Genomic DNA, 16,147 nt, shown 5'->3' with positions numbered 1-16,147 from the left:
CCCACATTCCTACAGAAGATGAATAGTAGCTCGCACATGGAGAGCCTGAAGGCTGCTGGTACCTCCACACCTGCAGTACCTGCAAAGAAGAGAACAGTTCAGTTGGAAGGGACCTTCAAAGGTCATCTAGTCCAACTGCATGGCCACTCTAGGGCTAACCTAAAGTTAAAGCATATTATTATTAACAAATGCATCTTGAATGCTGACAGGCATGGGCCATCAACTGCTTCACTAGGAAGCTTGTTCCAATGTTTGACCACCCACACAGTAAAGAATTTTTTCCTAAGGAAACTTGGTCTGTGGTCTCCCCCACTGAGCAGGATGTTCAAGTGGAATATGATGGAGAGGTACAAAAATAATGGCAAATGCACAAAGCATCTGAATTCAGTGTGAATGAGCTGTTTTGCTTGGAGCTAGCTCTGGACTACTCCAAATTTTTCTAGGGCACATGTAGGTAGTCAGATTCTTGCTATGAAAACCTCAAGTCTCTAACTCCTTTGGAGTCTGGGGCAGCTGGCTTGTTTCTTTCTTACTGCTTTAAGAACAAACAAACACCTGGGAACTTGTATGGGAGATAAACTTGTCTTGGGATAGCTTTGAGATGCCACCAGTCTTCCAGCAGCAGTGTTCAATCAGTCCCTGGAGGGGAGGTGAATGTCCACTCAGTGTCATCTTCATGTCTTTATCCTGGGCAGCTCTGTCTGGAGGAGCCCAACACACCATGTCTGCAGGAATAGCAAGAGCTGTCCCAGAGCCTCTCTATTCACTCACTTTTATCCACCAGTTTGCATTCTTGCTGTGCTGGCTGTGCAATGTATGAATAATAGCTTTTTTATGACTGTTATTCAGCACCTACGTACTTTTGCTGGAAGGAAGGAGGAGGAGAGCAGGGTGGGGAGGTTTTTGGTTAATGAAATGGTTATTGTTTGCTGACAAGATCACTGAGTGTCTTATGAAGAGGGAATTTGATCTCCTTCCAAATAACTAAACAGGAATTTGCACTGCAGTGTATGTGTGAAGTATGTATATTCCAGAAAAAGAAAGAAAGAAAAAAAAAAAAAAGGCATCTACAGCTCCATTGCCTAGAGACTTTCAACATCTGTGAGGAAACATTGGTGATCACACTGTCCGCATTCTTTACGATGACTTGGTTATTTTACCTCAGGGCCAGTGAAGCAGTACATGAGCACACCCTCCTGCTAGATCCTCCTCACATGAACTCAGCCTCGTGGCAGCCCCTCTTCGGTGTTTCACATGTTCCTAAAGCCTATTCTAGCCTGTGAAAATAAGTTCACCATGAAACATGCAAGAAACATGTTCCAGCTGACTGGGTTTTTCACTTGCAGACATCAGTGAGGCTACCATCAGTGGAGGAGAGCATGAGAGCACTCGAGGCCTCTTGGCTCTGAGAAGCCTTTGGGGGGCTCCTGACGGAGGGTTGGGTTTTGAGTCCTGCTTCTGCCAATTTGCAGTCACATAACACATATGCAGAAGTAGCTCCCCTCCTGGGTCAGCAACCCCACCACCACCTCCAGGGACCAGCAGGAGTTGGAGGCCTGGGGCCTGCTGTTCCCTGGCCCTGTGGATGCCTACGGCTGCCCACACCATGCTGCCTACACCACGACTCCGGTTCTGCCACCGCTGGCCTAGACCCATCACACGTTGGGGACATGCACATTGGCCACATAGACACGAGCATAAATTGGTGCATGGCATCTCAAGCACTGCCTGGCTTGCTCGAGCTGAGAAAGGAGGCATTGTGGCTGAAAGCACAAGAAGAGCTAAATGCCACAGCCCCAGGAAACAGCACACAGCTCCCATGTGCTCGGGGGCTTCCAAAACAGCTTCCAAAACCCGCCTCAAAACAGGGGTAGAGAACAAGTGAGAAGAAAAGCACTGTTTACATAATCCTTTGGCGGTGAAATGGGTCAGCGGCTCTTGAGGGAGAAGAGGAATGCAGTTTTTAAGAAATAAACAGCATTGCTGTGCTTTGTAATAGCTGTGCAGTCCTGCTTTACTCGAGAGTAAAACAAGTTTCTGATGGGCTTACACGCCTTGCTTTTTGGCCCCACAGTCTCTCCTCTGACCACAGCTCTGTAAAAAGGAGCATTGTCTTTAAAATAATCCATAATTCCTTGTCCATAATACAAAGGGAGGCACCCATCTGTTGTGTTTTTTTTTCCTCACTTTCACAAATGTCCTTGTTTATGTTAACTAGCAATCTAATGATCCACCTCTGAGGAGAGTTACGCAACTGCAAACCTTCCGAGATTTCAGTCTAATAGCAAATCTTGCTTAATATTCCCGTGTTCACTTCTTGGTTCAAATTTTCAGCTCTTTTGGCATTACAGCTGTACTGTGCTTTTACATATAAACCCGATTAAACAGCAAAAGAAACACTGAACACAAAAGCTGTGTTCATTCCACCTTGCAAGACTTATTGAAACGAGCCTGGCTGTATTAAATGTGAGATAAAACTCCCACAGGGAGCATTAGTCTGAGTGATTCATATAAACACTTAAACAAGTCAGTCTTGGTTGAGCTTCACAGTCAAATAAGGTGGGTAATGGTGCGCAACCAGCAGAGTCCCTCTATTTTGGAGAGCACCACTGGTAGAAACGTAACCGTTGCTTATTCTTACTGCGAAGCAGCAGGATGAGTATTGGGTAACAGCAGATACATAAGGGTTTGGGTGAAACTGCGTGTATTTTGTGTGGAACTGCCTAGTGCAGTGAAATGTCCTTCTGAGCCCTTGATGTGGGCCATCTGGAAAGGAAAATTCTATTCAAGCTCTAGAAATACAGCCAGGTTTATTATCACTTTCTTTTGCAGTTGACTTTTAAGGGAGATGATCTTATCAGAAGGAGGTCTGAAGGAAAGGCGAGTTACAGGTATGTGGATTTAATATATGTTGATAAAGGCATAGGCAAAGTTGCTTTTTTCCCCTCCGGTCTTCACTATCTATTTTTCAGGAGCCGTTGCTCACATCCATCCTTCCTGTTAGCTTTTTGCCTCCACGCACGTTCTCTGTATTGGGCCTGATTCTGACTGCAGCACCAGCACCCAGTAGCAGGGCAGCGTAAATGAGAAATACCAGTGGTCGTGGGCTGGGTGAACCACGCTATAATACTCTTTTCTCTACCATCTGAAAAAAAAAAAAAAAAAAAAAAAAAAAAAAAAGCCGTGTGCTGGAGTGAAAACCTGTGCAACATCTTTTATCAGTGATTTCCACAGGGCATTTCTTCTCTCTGTTTGCTCTGGGCCCTGGCCTGCCTGGCTGTTCAGGCAGCTCCCCTGCCACGGCAGCTCTGCCAGCTCCATAAGCAGCTGCAGTGATGCTCCTAGAGTCGTAGCTGAATCTAAGCAAGCCACTGGGAACATAGATCTGGGTAGCCAAGTTTCTGCAGCACTTCCAGATGTGAAGTGGGGGAGTTGTTTTATCTTGTTTTTCAGGCTATTTTATTCTTTCTGATATATTTTTTTTAAAGAACCATACTGCGAACAATTTGTACTGTTCACTTGCTTTCAGCTGCATCTTCCCAGTGGTGGCTGCTTAGCATTTTTCTAGCTGAGCCTCTCAGGCTGAAGCCCTGTCTGTGTGCTGGGGCAGGCCAGCAGCTAAGATTTTTTTTTTCAATTTTTCCACTGAAATCCAACCAAAACTGTCCCACACCTGCTCTGTGCCCACTCTGCAGCTCCCATGGTAACAGACCACGCCGTGGCCCACAGAGTGGCAATGCCTATGCTCACTGAACCAGGAGGCACAATTCCTGTCACCTTTGGGGAGCTCGAATAAGCATGATAAGACTTTGGCCAACTGCTTTGGCAAGGAGTACTCCAAGGAGGCATTTTTGCTAAGTAACTTCCCGTGTGCGTGGGCACTCAGGAGAGGGGACAGAGGCTGCTGGAGAGCTGCACCAAGTGTTTATTCCTCCAGGGAATGGGGAGCTTGGACCAAAGCCTAGGTCCCTGTGTCAGCACGCTGAACTGGTGCTTCAGCCTCTCTCTAACATGCATTTTTTTTTCCCTATTTTGTCCTGCCTGTAGTTTCAAGTTACCTCCTTAATGAATCCTGGAGAATTAAATGTGATTGTGATGGGGGGGGTAAGTTGTGAGAGGAACTAAAAAAGCTGCCAGTGCAGTCTGTCAATTCTTCTTTTCAGGCAATAAGAAATGGGTCTGCTGATGCCCTGGTGGCTGCTGCTCCTTCTCCTGGTCAGCTTTGGCTCACCTGCACACAGGTTTTCGGTGCGTATGTCTCGGCTAGAGTCTATACAGCTTCTCTGCAGCATGCCAGTGGGTTGTCATTTCCAGTCATGTAGAGGTAGGTGCTCCCCCACAAAGGACATGAGCTTGCAAGAGCAGAGCAAAGAGCTGCCTGTAGCTAAAGGAAAGTTACTCTGTCTGTCCGAATAACATAGGATTTTCACAGCATTATGGGCTGGGCAACTCTCCACATGGCTGGACTGACAGTGCCAAGAATTAAAAACAACATCAAAAAAGCCTTTAAAAATATATTTGATTTTATGGCCAGTAAAAAAATACTCTACTCTGTTTCCTCAGGGAAAAGTGCCTTCTTTTTATTCACTGCAATTCAAAAATCAGGGAAAGGGGAAAGAGGAGCTAGTCATAGTCTGAGGCAATCTGTTTTCATGTGATGAGCAAATTACTCTTGGGCCAGCTCAAGGAGGTTCAGAGCTTGGCAAAGAGAGCTAGGTGAGCTTGAGGCTGTCTGCAGCAGGTTCCCATGTGCTTCCAACGTGGAAATCCTCCTCTGTATAGGAAAACAAACAGGCTGAGAAAAGGAGCAGGCAGCTCAGCAATTGTGTTTTAGCATGCTCGGCAGTCTGCTGTCCTGGGTAATTGCTTGTTTCTCTTATGCCTAGAACTGGTCCTGCTCTGGTATCGCTCAAGACAGCTTGCTCAGAGCAAAAACAGAAAGTAATTCTTGGGTACACCATTTCTTGGTTGTCTTGGAGGAGACTTTGCTCTGTTTTGTTGATGTTACTAATGGAGTAATATCAGCTGCAGACTAGGTTGTTGCTGAAAATGTTTATCCCAGCCAGCCTGAGCCAGATTCTGGTCTAGGTTACAGTAATGCAGCTCTGAAGTTACTCCACTGATCCCAGTAGGCTCACTGCTTTTCAGCTCTTTTATCTTCCAGTTTTACAAGATGTTTCTGTAACCTCACTGGTTTGGCCTGGCTGCAGTGCAAGAACCAGGTTTTTCCCCTCCTATTTCCCTGAGCAATTTCATAGTCTGCAAAACTCCCTTTGATTTCATTAAATGGTAATCAAGCTGAATGACTTTTGTCCAAAGTAATTTTCTATATATCTGATGATATTCTGCAATGCTCAGATCAGTGGCAAGAACACTGAAAAAAAAAAAAAAAAAAAAAAAACTTTTTCCACTGGGTCCAACTCAAGAGCCCATGCTGTGAGATTCAGGTATCTTAGGGAGGGGCTACCACTGAATCTTGATCCTCAGAAGCAGTGTGATTTGTTAAGGTCAAGAGGAGACAGACAATCATTCTCTCACTGCCCCTCTGTTCTTACCAGTGATTGAAGTGTGCTTTTTGTTCTTTCTTTTTCTTTTTTTTTTTCTTCTCCATAGGATAAAGATATTTGCCTCCGAGACAACAATAAATTAAGACAAAGGTTAAAACAGCTTCAAGATTTGCTTTACTTATATGATCTGCAACTGAAAGACATTCTGGAGAACACTTACCATAAAACGAAAAGCGGTCTGTTCTCAAGCAACAGGAGCATGCAGCATGAGACGCTTTTACCCACAACCAGTGGAAATTTGATAGTCTATGACCAAGGTACATTTTGCAGTAGTATATGTGGAAACCAGCTTGCAAAAATGTTCAGTTCTTCCTTCGGTGCCACATGTGTCGTATTTTATTTCTGCTGAAAAATTATTTAACTTTTTAAATTTTTAAAGCAGATAGCTTTAAAATACAGTCAGATACATGGAAGAAGGACACGCTGGTGGCCTTGGTACCAGCAGACTTCCCCTGGGGCTGCAGTCAGCTGGCCCAGATTTAGGCAGCTACCACTCAGGTACAACATAGATATCTGCAGCTGGGCTTGTAGCCCAAAACTCTGGTGCAGAGAGGAAAAGGCACTTCTCAGCTCTTTTCCATCAGACCTGCCTTAGACATCTGCTGTAGGAAAAGATGGGTCTTGCTCTTGAAGAGCCCATTGTCCCACAGTAGCTTACGGGGAGACCTCAGTGTACAGCTCAGCTGCAGGCCCTGAAACCTGTTGGGAGGAATCCAGCATCCCTGTTCCTCGGCTCTTCCATCACTTCTGCTGTGCAGCAGGACACGTGCATGCTATGTTCCTTGCTGACACTTTGACAATACTCTACGTCTGGAGTCGTGGGCTGCGGCCAAGATTTTGTCCTTGATGAGCATTACACTGAAAGTATATTACTAGAGCCAGTCACGGGAACTTAGCCTCTGGTTTTAGAAATTTTAGGCCCCAGTCCAGTCCAAAGTACAGCTGAGGTAATCTTCCACGTGGAAATTAGCTTCACTGCAAATGATATTAAGGTCTGAGGCATTCAGAGCAGTTGGGCCCAGCTAACCCCTTTGCCATTCCTTGGTGTCTGCATGGTGCTTGCTGACAGCCCTGGTCCCATACAGCTCACGTCTGAGCTGCATCTGTCCCACCCCACTGAACATTTGGGAATGACCCTCTCAGAGGGCTGTAAAGGCTCGGAAGCCTTGCTGACCAATACCAGGCCCAGATGCAATGCAAACAGCAGTTTATAAACCCACACTGCTAATATTTTTCTGACCCATTTGCTCTGGCCCTGCTGGGCTTACTGTGCTTTACACAGACTGGCCAAGTGTCTGTGTCCCATACGGCCTCTCAGCCACGTCTTCTCTTGTCTGCACGTAGCCCTTTGCTTTCCCCCATCTAACCAGCTGATACCGTTCTGCCCAGACTGCTCTGTGGTGTATAATAGGAAGAAGACCAAAAACGGCTACTACCGGATCAGGCCCAGAGCAGATCGAGAGCCTTTCCTGGTGTACTGTGACATGTCTGATGGTGGGGGGTGGACTGTAATTCAGCGGCGGAGTAACGGCAAAGAGAACTTCAACAGGTGGGTGCCTCGCGGTTGCATCAACAGGGCTCACGGTGAGGCCTCCAGCTCCCACACTCGGCCCTGCTGGTGGCAAAACCCAAAGTTCAAGAAGCAGGATATGCAAGGCAAGACTTTACTTATGGTAACTGTTTGCAAAGTGTGGGTACGTATTGGTAGCAGGAGGCCATTTTCAGGATGCATTTATAATGCCTTTTGCATGGTTTGCCTGCATTTGAGTAGGTGTATATGTGTGTGCATATTTATTTGTACAGAACAGAATAGTTCCATTGGAAGGGACCTAAAAAGATCATTGAGTCCAACTTCCTGACTGCCTTGGGGCTAACCAAAATTAAAGTGTGTTATAAAGGACATTATCCAAATGCCTCTTGAACATTGACACGCATGGGGCATCAACCACCTCGCTAGGAAGCCTGTTGCAGTGACTGGCCAGCCTCATGCTAAAGATTTTTTTTCCTGATATCTAGGCTATTTTGTCATGATAGGAAACAACTGTCTTCCAAAGCCTCTAAATTGGCAGATAGCTGCTGATAGCAGATATCTGCTGTCAACACTGAGTCCCACTGAATGTTTTATCTGTTCTCATATCAGGAATCATGTTCAGCATGATGTAAAATTTATTTACATATTCAGATCTTTCACAAAGATGCAAAACTACGGGTCCAAATCAACCCTTCTTTATGTAAAAGCCCAGAGAAATGATTTCCTCCTGGAAATATCCAGGAGGCGAGGTGCTCTGCTGGCACTATGAAGAAGAAATGTCCCCCTGCAGATTAATTCCCTGTTGCAGCACACACACTTGTAGGGTGTGTCTACCATCTCTTAAATAGAGTGCAATTCATTGCAAAGCTACCTCAATTGGCTGGCTCTAAGCTAGCTTGCCCAGAGAGTCGTAGCTCTCCAGCTGTGGTAGTTCAGCTCTCAGCAAAGGTGAATTTATGCCAATGAAAAACATCCCAAAGAGTAGCATTGACTGGTAAATAGGTCAGGCAGAATTCAAATCCCTACTAACAACCTGAGAGAGGGAATAAACACAGGGTTACTAAAACTGGAAATATCAATACACAGGACATACAGGTTTATATCAAAGATAGCACATAAATATCAGAGGAGATTCAAAGATAATGAAATGACGAGGAGGAAGGAACAACATGAGATTTTTTTTAGACCTACGAAGCCAGAAAATCATGATGAAAAGCGAGTATGCATCTTTAAAGGACAAGTTGGCACATACAAACAGTGATACTGTAAAGAAGAAAGTGGTCAATTAATTAAAACAGATTTAAGTGGAACAGGAGCACAAAGCAGACCCAGATATTTTCCTTTCGGCTTCATCTGGAAGCTTTTGTTTGCAGGTTCTGTTCATTTTCTGATTCTTCACTACATCACTTCATGTGTCTAAGACTGTAGTATATTTTAGCCTGCAACATTAATTTCCAGTCAGGAGTGAAGATGAATTATGACCTTCTGAAAACAATATCAGACGCTTTGCTGAAGACAAATATGACACCTCTTCCATCTAACTTACATCTTCATTCTGCAAGCACTGTATCTGGCAGCGTGAAGGATTTATTCCAATATATGTGTGCACAGGGTTAGCAGGTGAGGGAATAAGGTGTGTCGTACATACTTCTGAGGCAGAGTGACAAATCTCAGCTCAGCTTGTGCTGGATGAGATACTATTCTAAAAGGACCTAAAGATGCAGCTGAACATTTACTTGTTACCACAGTTAAGTGTCACAAACTGACATTTCATCCTGGCAATCCAGGAGGTTCCTGGAATGCATTGATGACAACTCCCTTCTCCAAGTGATAGAGGAGCCAACGAGGAGAGGTGCTGTGCTGGACTTCATTCTCACCAACAAGGGCAGCCTTGGTTGCAGTGGTCACGAAACTGTGCAGTTTTGCATTCAGAGAGCGGCACGGAGGGAGCACAGCTACTCTGGACTTTGAGGGAGAAGATATTGCCCTCTTCAGGGATCTTCTTTGTAGAGTACCCTGGGACAAAGCCCTGGAGGGAAGAAGGGCCCACAAAAGCTGGTTAATATTCAAGGATCGCATCCTTCAAATTCAGGAGCAGTACATCCCAAAAAAGAGGAATTCAGGCAAAACCACCAGGAGACCTGCATGGATGAAGAAGGAGCTCCTGACCAAACATAAACAGAAGAAGAAGGTGTACAGAGAATGGAAGCAATGACAGATATCCTGGGAGGGATACAGAAAAAATGTCCAAACAGCCAGCGATCAGGTTAGGGAAGCCAAATATTGTTTAGAATTAAATTTGTTCAGGGACATCAAAGGCAATAAGAAAGGATTCTATAGGTGAATTGGTAATAATAGGAAAACTAGGAAAATTGTGGGCCCTCTCTGGAAGGAAACGGGAGACCTGGTCACCTGGGATATGGAGAAGGTTGAGGTAATTAATGACTATTTTGCCTTAGTCTTCCCTGACAAGCTCCAGCCATAAGGCCCAGGCCCCAAAAGGCAAAGACAGGGAGTGGAAGAATGAAGAACCCCCCAGTGTAGAAGATCAGGTTCAAGACCATCTGAGGAACCTGAAGGTGCACAAGTCCGTGTGACCTGATGAGATACATCTGCAGGTCATGAAGGAGCTGGCAGATGAAGTTGCTAAGCCACTATCTATCCTATTTGAGAAGTCATGATTAGTGACTGCCAACATGGCTTCAATAAGGGTAGATTGTGCCTAACAGATCTGGTGGCCTTTTGTGATGGACTTACAACATTGGTGGTTAGGGGAAGAGCAACTGAGATGACTCCAGTCATCTACCTGGACACATGCAAAGCATTTGACACTGTCCCCCATGATATCCTTGTCTCTAAATTGGAGAGACATGGATTTGATGGATGGAGCACTCAGTGGGTAGGGAACTGGCTGGATGGTCGCACTCAAAGGGTTACAGTCTATGGTTCAACATCCAGGTGGAGAACAGTAACAAGTGGTTTTCCTCGGGGGTCAGTACTGGGAATGGTGCTGGTTAACATCTTTGTTGGTGACATGGACAGAGGGATCGCGTGCACCCTCAGCATGTTTACCAATGACACCAAGCTGAGTGGTGCAGTCAACACATTGGAGAGAAGGGATGGCATCCAGAGGGACCTTGACAGGCCTGAGAGGTGGGCCTATGCAAACCTCATGAGGTTCAATAAGGCCAAGTGCAAGGTCCTGCACCTGGGCCAGGGAATCCCAAGAACAAATACAGGCTGGGCAGAGAATGGATTGAGAGCAGCCCTGAGGAGAAGGACCTGGGAGTGTTGGTTGATGAGACACTAATGTGTGCCTGCAGCCCAGAAAGCCAACCATATCCTGGGCTGCATCAAAAGTAGCATGGACAGGAGGACAAGGGAAGGGATTCTCCCCCTCTCTCTGCCCTCATGGGACCCCACCTGGAGCCCTGCGTTCAGCTCTGGGTCCAGCCAGCACAAGAAGGACATGGAAGTATTAGAATGAGTCCAGAGGAGGGCCACAAAGGTGATCAGAGGGTTGAAGCACCCCTCCTATGAAGACAGGCTGAGAGAATTGGGGTTGTTCAGCCTGGAGAAGAGCAGGCTCCAGGGAGACCTCATGGCAGCCTGCCAGTACATACAGGAAAGCTGGGGAGGGACTCTTTGTCAAGGAGTGGAGTGAGAGGACTAGGGAGAATAGCTTGCAACTAACATAGAGGCTTAAAAGAGGGAGGTTTAGATTAGATATAAGGAGGAAATTCTTCACTCAGAGGGTGGTGAGGCACTGGCACAGGTTGCCCAGAGAAGCTGTGGATGCCCCATCCCTGGAGGTGTTCCATTTCAGGCTGGATGGGGCTTTGGGCAACCTGGTCTGGTGGGAGGTGTCCCTGCCTATAGCAGGGAGGGTGGAATTAGATGGTCTTTAAGGTCCCTTCCAACCCAAACCATTCTGTGATTCCATGACACTTGCTGTTACTTGTGCATGCTGAAATTGATATTTGTATCTGCTTCAGGAAGTGGGATGATTACAAACTGGGATTTGGAAAATTCCAAGGCAAGAATGATGAATACTGGCTGGGCAACGACCACATCTATGACCTGCTCACTAGAGGTGCAAGTACTTTCCTTCCACAGTTTTCCTTCCAATTTGCCTGTGATGGTTGATCTAAAAGGGCACTACTCTGTCTTTAGGAGAGAGCTCATTAAAGATTGACCTGATGGACTGGCATGGGGAAAGACGATATGCAGTCTATGAAAATTTCCAGCTCAACAATGAGCAGGTAAGGAGTGGAAAGAGTGGTGATTTGCTTGTTTTATCTCAGAGGGTGGGGCACCTGCATCTGCACAGCGTCGGGCAGCTCTCTGCCACGGGGTGTGGGGAGATCCCACATGCACTTACCTCTGGCCTCACAGTGATGACAGTCCTCCATGAGGGAGGAGATACCGGTTAGAACCTCTGCAAGGAAACTGGGAGCTGCTCTGCTGCTTCCTAGGAGTGTCCCAGGCTGTCACATAAAAAACAACCACTAAAATAAAACCCATCTACTCTGCTTTAAAAGAAAACCGTGATCTCTAACCAAAGCTTTGAAAGAGCAGTTGTAAGTTCCTGTCCTGATGAGAGGTAACTGTAGCACTAAGTGCTATACACGGAGAAAGGCCAGGGAAAGCCAGGCACATTCCTGTATTTCCATGCTTTCTTTCTAGCTTTAGGCAGACGACATCCTGCTCAGTGCAGGGGCAGTTGTCTGTGGGGCTGCATGTCTGAACCCCGTTTGTAAGTAGCCCAAATTCCCTGCGTGGACCAGTTCTGGTTCCAACTTCACCACCAGTTAGGTTCAGTCTGCAATTTGAGCTTTCTTATGAAAAGGTTTGAAAATAGCCTTACTACTTTTTATAAAAGTGGAATATAATAACAGGAAAGGTCCTCACCACAGAAGTAATCATCCCTCTCTTACCAATTGTCTCTCAGATTGGCTAGTTGTACACACTGGAGCTAAGTATTCCTACCAGAACAGGATTTTTAGCTAAAAATCAGGTGGCTTCCAAGCCTTGGAGGAGCAAAATTCCTACAGGAGTTGCCCTAGTTGACCACAATCAGTTTGTGAAAGCATCTACTTGGCACATTTTCCTGCAACAGGTGTTGTCAGTGAGCCAGGGAAAGCCTTCCAGATTGTTGTGTAGTGTATCAAATGAGTATTGAAAGACAATAAAACCTGAATCCCTCTGAAGCAGCAGTAGTAATTGGTAACCACTTCTGGAAGTTTAAATCCAGTGGTGATTTACACGAATACCATTAAAGCATGGGGCCAAAAGTCACCTGTGACTTCAACAGGCATGTCTCTGACAGGGGATGCAATGGACAGAGGAAATCTCAGAAATGAGAGCTGATACCAAAGGCATGTTCCACGTACTGTTGCAGGACAACTACAGGTTATGGTTTGGCACCTATTCCGGTAACGCCGGCGACGCTCTGTCTGGTGGGAGCAATTTTGAAGACCAGTGGTCAGCCTCTCACAAAGGGATGCAGTTCACCACCTCTGACAAGGATCACGATAGATTCCTGGCAGGCAACTGCGCGTTGGAGAACAAGGGTGGTTGGTGGTTTAACAGGTATGGAGAATGGTTGATCCTACTCAGCCCTTGGAAAGAGGCATAGGGTGTGGGTGGCTGTACAGCCAAGACACCTTACACACCTTACAGCAGTCAGAGGTTGATGCGAGCACATCACCTCACATGGCTAAGTCTGCCATGTTCAGGCCATCAGGAAAGCAATCTGCTGCTTTCATTATGAAGCCAAGCAAGTAAGCTGCATTCATTTTAAGAAAATGGACCAGAATAAAAGTGAAGGGAAGTGTCCTAGAAGGAAAAAAGCCTGATTGAAAGTTCCTAGGAAGTGCTTTGGATTATATTCCAAGAAAGAAAAGTCATAGCCACTCAAATATGAAGCATGCACAAATGAATTTCTTTGTTATGGAACTTGTCTAGGGGATGAGCTACCCCTTTCTGTCCCTGAGGATTGTGGGTTCACCAACCCTGGGAGTGTAAACATCCCATTACCACTTTTTTCCTCTGCTTTAGGGCAGGATGAGCCTCTTCTTTGTTTAGGCCAGGTCCTGATCATGAACAAAGTGAAAATCAGTGGACCTACAAAAATGTACATCAATTGTGAGATTCAGCTTGATTAAAAGACATCTGCATTTTTAGGTGTTAATATTTAGCTGCCTATACTTGAGCTGAAGGCTACCAAATGGCATCACACACCTCTCTTCAGGTATCTGAATCACATCCTTGGTCAGTACGCTCAATGTAGCCAACAGGTTGAATCACCAGAGTAGGTGTTTACGTTAGGATGACCCACATACTCCTCTGGGCTCCAAGGATTGTATTAAACAGTTCTCCATAGACTATAGTAGGACTATAGCCAGTTCAGTACGGATGTATCTAGGTGTCTGGACCTGTCTGTGAATCCCCCCCCTAGTATTTCCAAATGTATGTTGTGTGAAAATTGTACCTTGCTGTCATGACGCAATGTCTCTCCACACTAAACAATCTCCTTTTTACCTCCTCCGTGTTGCTACAAGGTGCCACGCTGTGAACCTCAATGGACGATACTACAAAACGGGAAGGTACAACGGAACCCACGACAACGGCATCACCTGGTCTACGTGGCACGGGACGTGGTACTCGCTCAAATACGTGGCCATGAAAATCAGGGCCCCGTTCTTTGTTGACAGCGAGAGTGGAGATGGTGAGAACAGTCAGGGCGGCTGAAATCTGCTGCTTTGGGAAGTAAAGAATTGGGTACGTTAATAGCCAGCCCTCTGCTGCTGCCAATTGTCAAAACTGCACTGTGGTAACTGTAGCTGCATCTGTTTCTACTAGCTGAGGCAAAAGTCGCAAGTTGTTTGAGCACAGCCAGCCAACAGTCTAATGGAAAATATATGGATCTCAGTCCTGAAGTAACCGTGGCTTTCTTTTTTAGCAGCTTTTGGGATTTTTGTTGTAGAGTGCTTGTGAAAAGCTTGGACCTTGAATGTTCAAGCATGTTCTTTTAGCTACCTGTACCCTTCAAGGGCCAAATCTTTCTCATCTTGATTGTAACAGCCAGTGCCTGAGCTACAAGAATGGAAACAACAAAGTGATAAGGAGTCGGCCTTCACCTGTTGTGCCTTCACTAGTGTTTTGATTTGGGTTGGGAACACGTCTTTAGATAACTCTCCCACTGCCTCACCAATTGCCAGTTGCAGACCTCTCCTAGAGTATGTGAAACCACACCAGAAGAAGGATGCACCCCAACAGCTAACAACCATCCAGACTACTTCGAAGCACGGCTGCTTCCAAGGCTGCTTTGGAGCAAGCCCCCACAACGTGGACAATGTCCGCGCTGCATTTCATTGCCAAGAGCTTCCCTCTGCAGATCCGTTCATACAGCACGCTGCAACATGCTAATGCAATCAAAGGGAGTGCTGCCAACCAAATTTAAGTCCCAGATTTAAATTAGGCAGATTTTACTAAATTTAAGATGAGCACAGATATTCTTAGGAGTTCAAAAAATGCAGTCATGATTCATTTGTACATTCTTGTGTCATTTACCAGACTACTTTGAGTTAGTAAAGGGGAAACAAAGTGGAAAGTGATTGAAACACAAGGCACGCTTCTTTCTCTGTCTCTTCTGAGTGAAACTAAAGAGCAACATAAATAACTGAAAGAAATGGAATACTGAAAATTTATTTTCCACAAGGTAATAACTGCAGTTTAAAACGAACAGTAATATCAGCTTGATGCAAATAATCTAACTACCATGTTGTAGGACAAATCTGTTTTTTTTTTTTTTCTGAATTACAATAGGTTTTCAACCGGCAGTTCCTTTCCATTTATTTGCTTTTAGAATAATATATGTTATAATTTGTATTATATAGCCATAATTGTGAAATAAAAGCATGTGAGTAGGACTTAATGCTTTGTATCTGTTTTTAAACAGTAGGAAATTGGTCAGAAGTTAGGATAAAAATCTTGAGAAAACTCATAATGCAAGAATGTCATTGTTTTGTTGTTGTCTCTGGTGTTTTTGCACCTGCTGTCCTGGGTAGTTGAGCCAGTCTGCAAGGTAAATTTGATTTCCATGGCTCAAGCTGTCCTGAAGACAATGCAAATGTGAATAGTCAGAGTAAAATTTGATTTGGTCCCTCTGCTTTTTCAAGCAGTTAAACCCTGTTCTTACTTATTCCCAATGACTGGTAATGAACAGCAGCGATCAACAGGCCCATGCTCCAGCGAGATGTGCTCCTAAAGCCCATGTCCTGGCGGGACTGCACTGGTGAAAGGCTAGGGAAGCAGGGTAAAGATTACAGACAGGTGAAACTCACCTCTGCGTGATGGAAATCAGCTACAACGAACAGCCAACACTAGGGGCTTGATAGTTCCCTGAGCAGCCAAGGACACAGCTGATACTGGAGTATCAAGCAGGAGCTACAGGCAACAGGGCATATTCAGACAACTGCCACCCAGTCCAGTTCCCCCACAGCCACGAGTGATGTAAAGTCAATCCAGAGCAATTACAGTTGGGACTGCCTTCAGTCAGCACCAAGATTTGTTTTTTTTTCCTCTCTCAGACAGTAAGTGGGGCCATTGAGAAGAGGAGAGAAAGAAGAGAGCAGGGTTTCCCTCCTCTGCCCTACCTCCAGTGCTGGAGATGCAGGAGGCAAAGGGCTTTGGGCAGCTCCTACAGCAAACCCTAAGTGCTCCAGAACCTTTTTAATCTCAATAAACAGTGTAAAATCACACTAGCCAAGTACTTATTTGATCTGAGGGCTACCATCAGGCTCAAGTAACTCCCACTGAAAGTTATATTATGTCCTCCTGAATGTTGTTGTGCTCTATGTTTGATCACCCGTTTCTCTGGGGTCTCCGGCGCTGAGGCTCACCAAGGCTGTAGATAGGTCTGGCTCTGAAGCTGACAGATCAGTGCTTCAGGGCAAACACGCTTCTCACAGCCACGTTTACCTTAGCACAGGGGTGGTAAGTAAGCTAAGCAGTAATTGCCTTAGAGGGATGGTTTCCAGCTCAT

The 16,147-nt window shown here is 45.6% G+C and overlaps 1 protein-coding gene across 3 annotated transcripts; it reads left to right on the top strand.

The window, feature by feature from the left end:
* The first annotated feature begins 2,442 nt into the window (after positions 1–2,442).
* On the top strand, positions 2,443–15,037 carry LOC118165615 (fibrinogen-like protein 1). 3 transcript variants are annotated; one of them, XM_035323772.1, is made up of 9 exons: positions 2,443–2,559; positions 2,833–2,891; positions 4,164–4,248; positions 5,614–5,824; positions 6,957–7,116; positions 11,094–11,191; positions 11,272–11,360; positions 12,500–12,690; positions 13,662–15,037. In XM_035323772.1, the coding sequence occupies exons 3-9, from the start codon at positions 4,174–4,176 to the stop codon at positions 13,849–13,851; spliced, it is 1,014 nt and encodes a 337-aa protein (XP_035179663.1). In that variant the 5' UTR covers positions 2,443–2,559; positions 2,833–2,891; positions 4,164–4,173; the 3' UTR covers positions 13,852–15,037. The 3 variants fall into 3 exon arrangements, with proteins under 3 accessions (XP_035179663.1, XP_035179670.1, XP_035179679.1); XM_035323779.1 differs by lacking the exon at positions 2,443–2,559 and adding an exon at positions 2,601–2,666; XM_035323788.1 differs by lacking the exons at positions 2,443–2,559; positions 2,833–2,891 and adding an exon at positions 3,716–3,858.
* The last annotated feature ends 1,110 nt before the right edge of the window (positions 15,038–16,147 follow it).

The sequence above is a fragment of the Oxyura jamaicensis genome, chromosome 1 (genome assembly GCF_011077185.1).
Source record: "Oxyura jamaicensis isolate SHBP4307 breed ruddy duck chromosome 1, BPBGC_Ojam_1.0, whole genome shotgun sequence".
Lineage (NCBI taxonomy): Eukaryota > Metazoa > Chordata > Aves > Anseriformes > Anatidae > Oxyura > Oxyura jamaicensis.
This window is presented reverse-complemented; position numbering and strand designations above follow the sequence as displayed.

What these genes read in the sequence shown, in the direction of transcription:
- LOC118165615 (XM_035323772.1), top strand. Translation starts at nt 4,174, where the DNA reads ATGGGTCTGCTGATGCCCTGGTGGCTGCTGCTCCTTCTCCTGGTCAGC. An exon ending in CACCTGCACACAGGTTTTCG is followed by an intron (nt 4,249 to 5,613) that starts GTGCGTATGTCT and finishes TCTTCTCCATAG; the next exon opens with GATAAAGATATTTGCCTCCG. An exon ending in GGTGGTTGGTGGTTTAACAG is followed by an intron (nt 12,691 to 13,661) that starts GTATGGAGAATG and finishes TGTTGCTACAAG; the next exon opens with GTGCCACGCTGTGAACCTCA.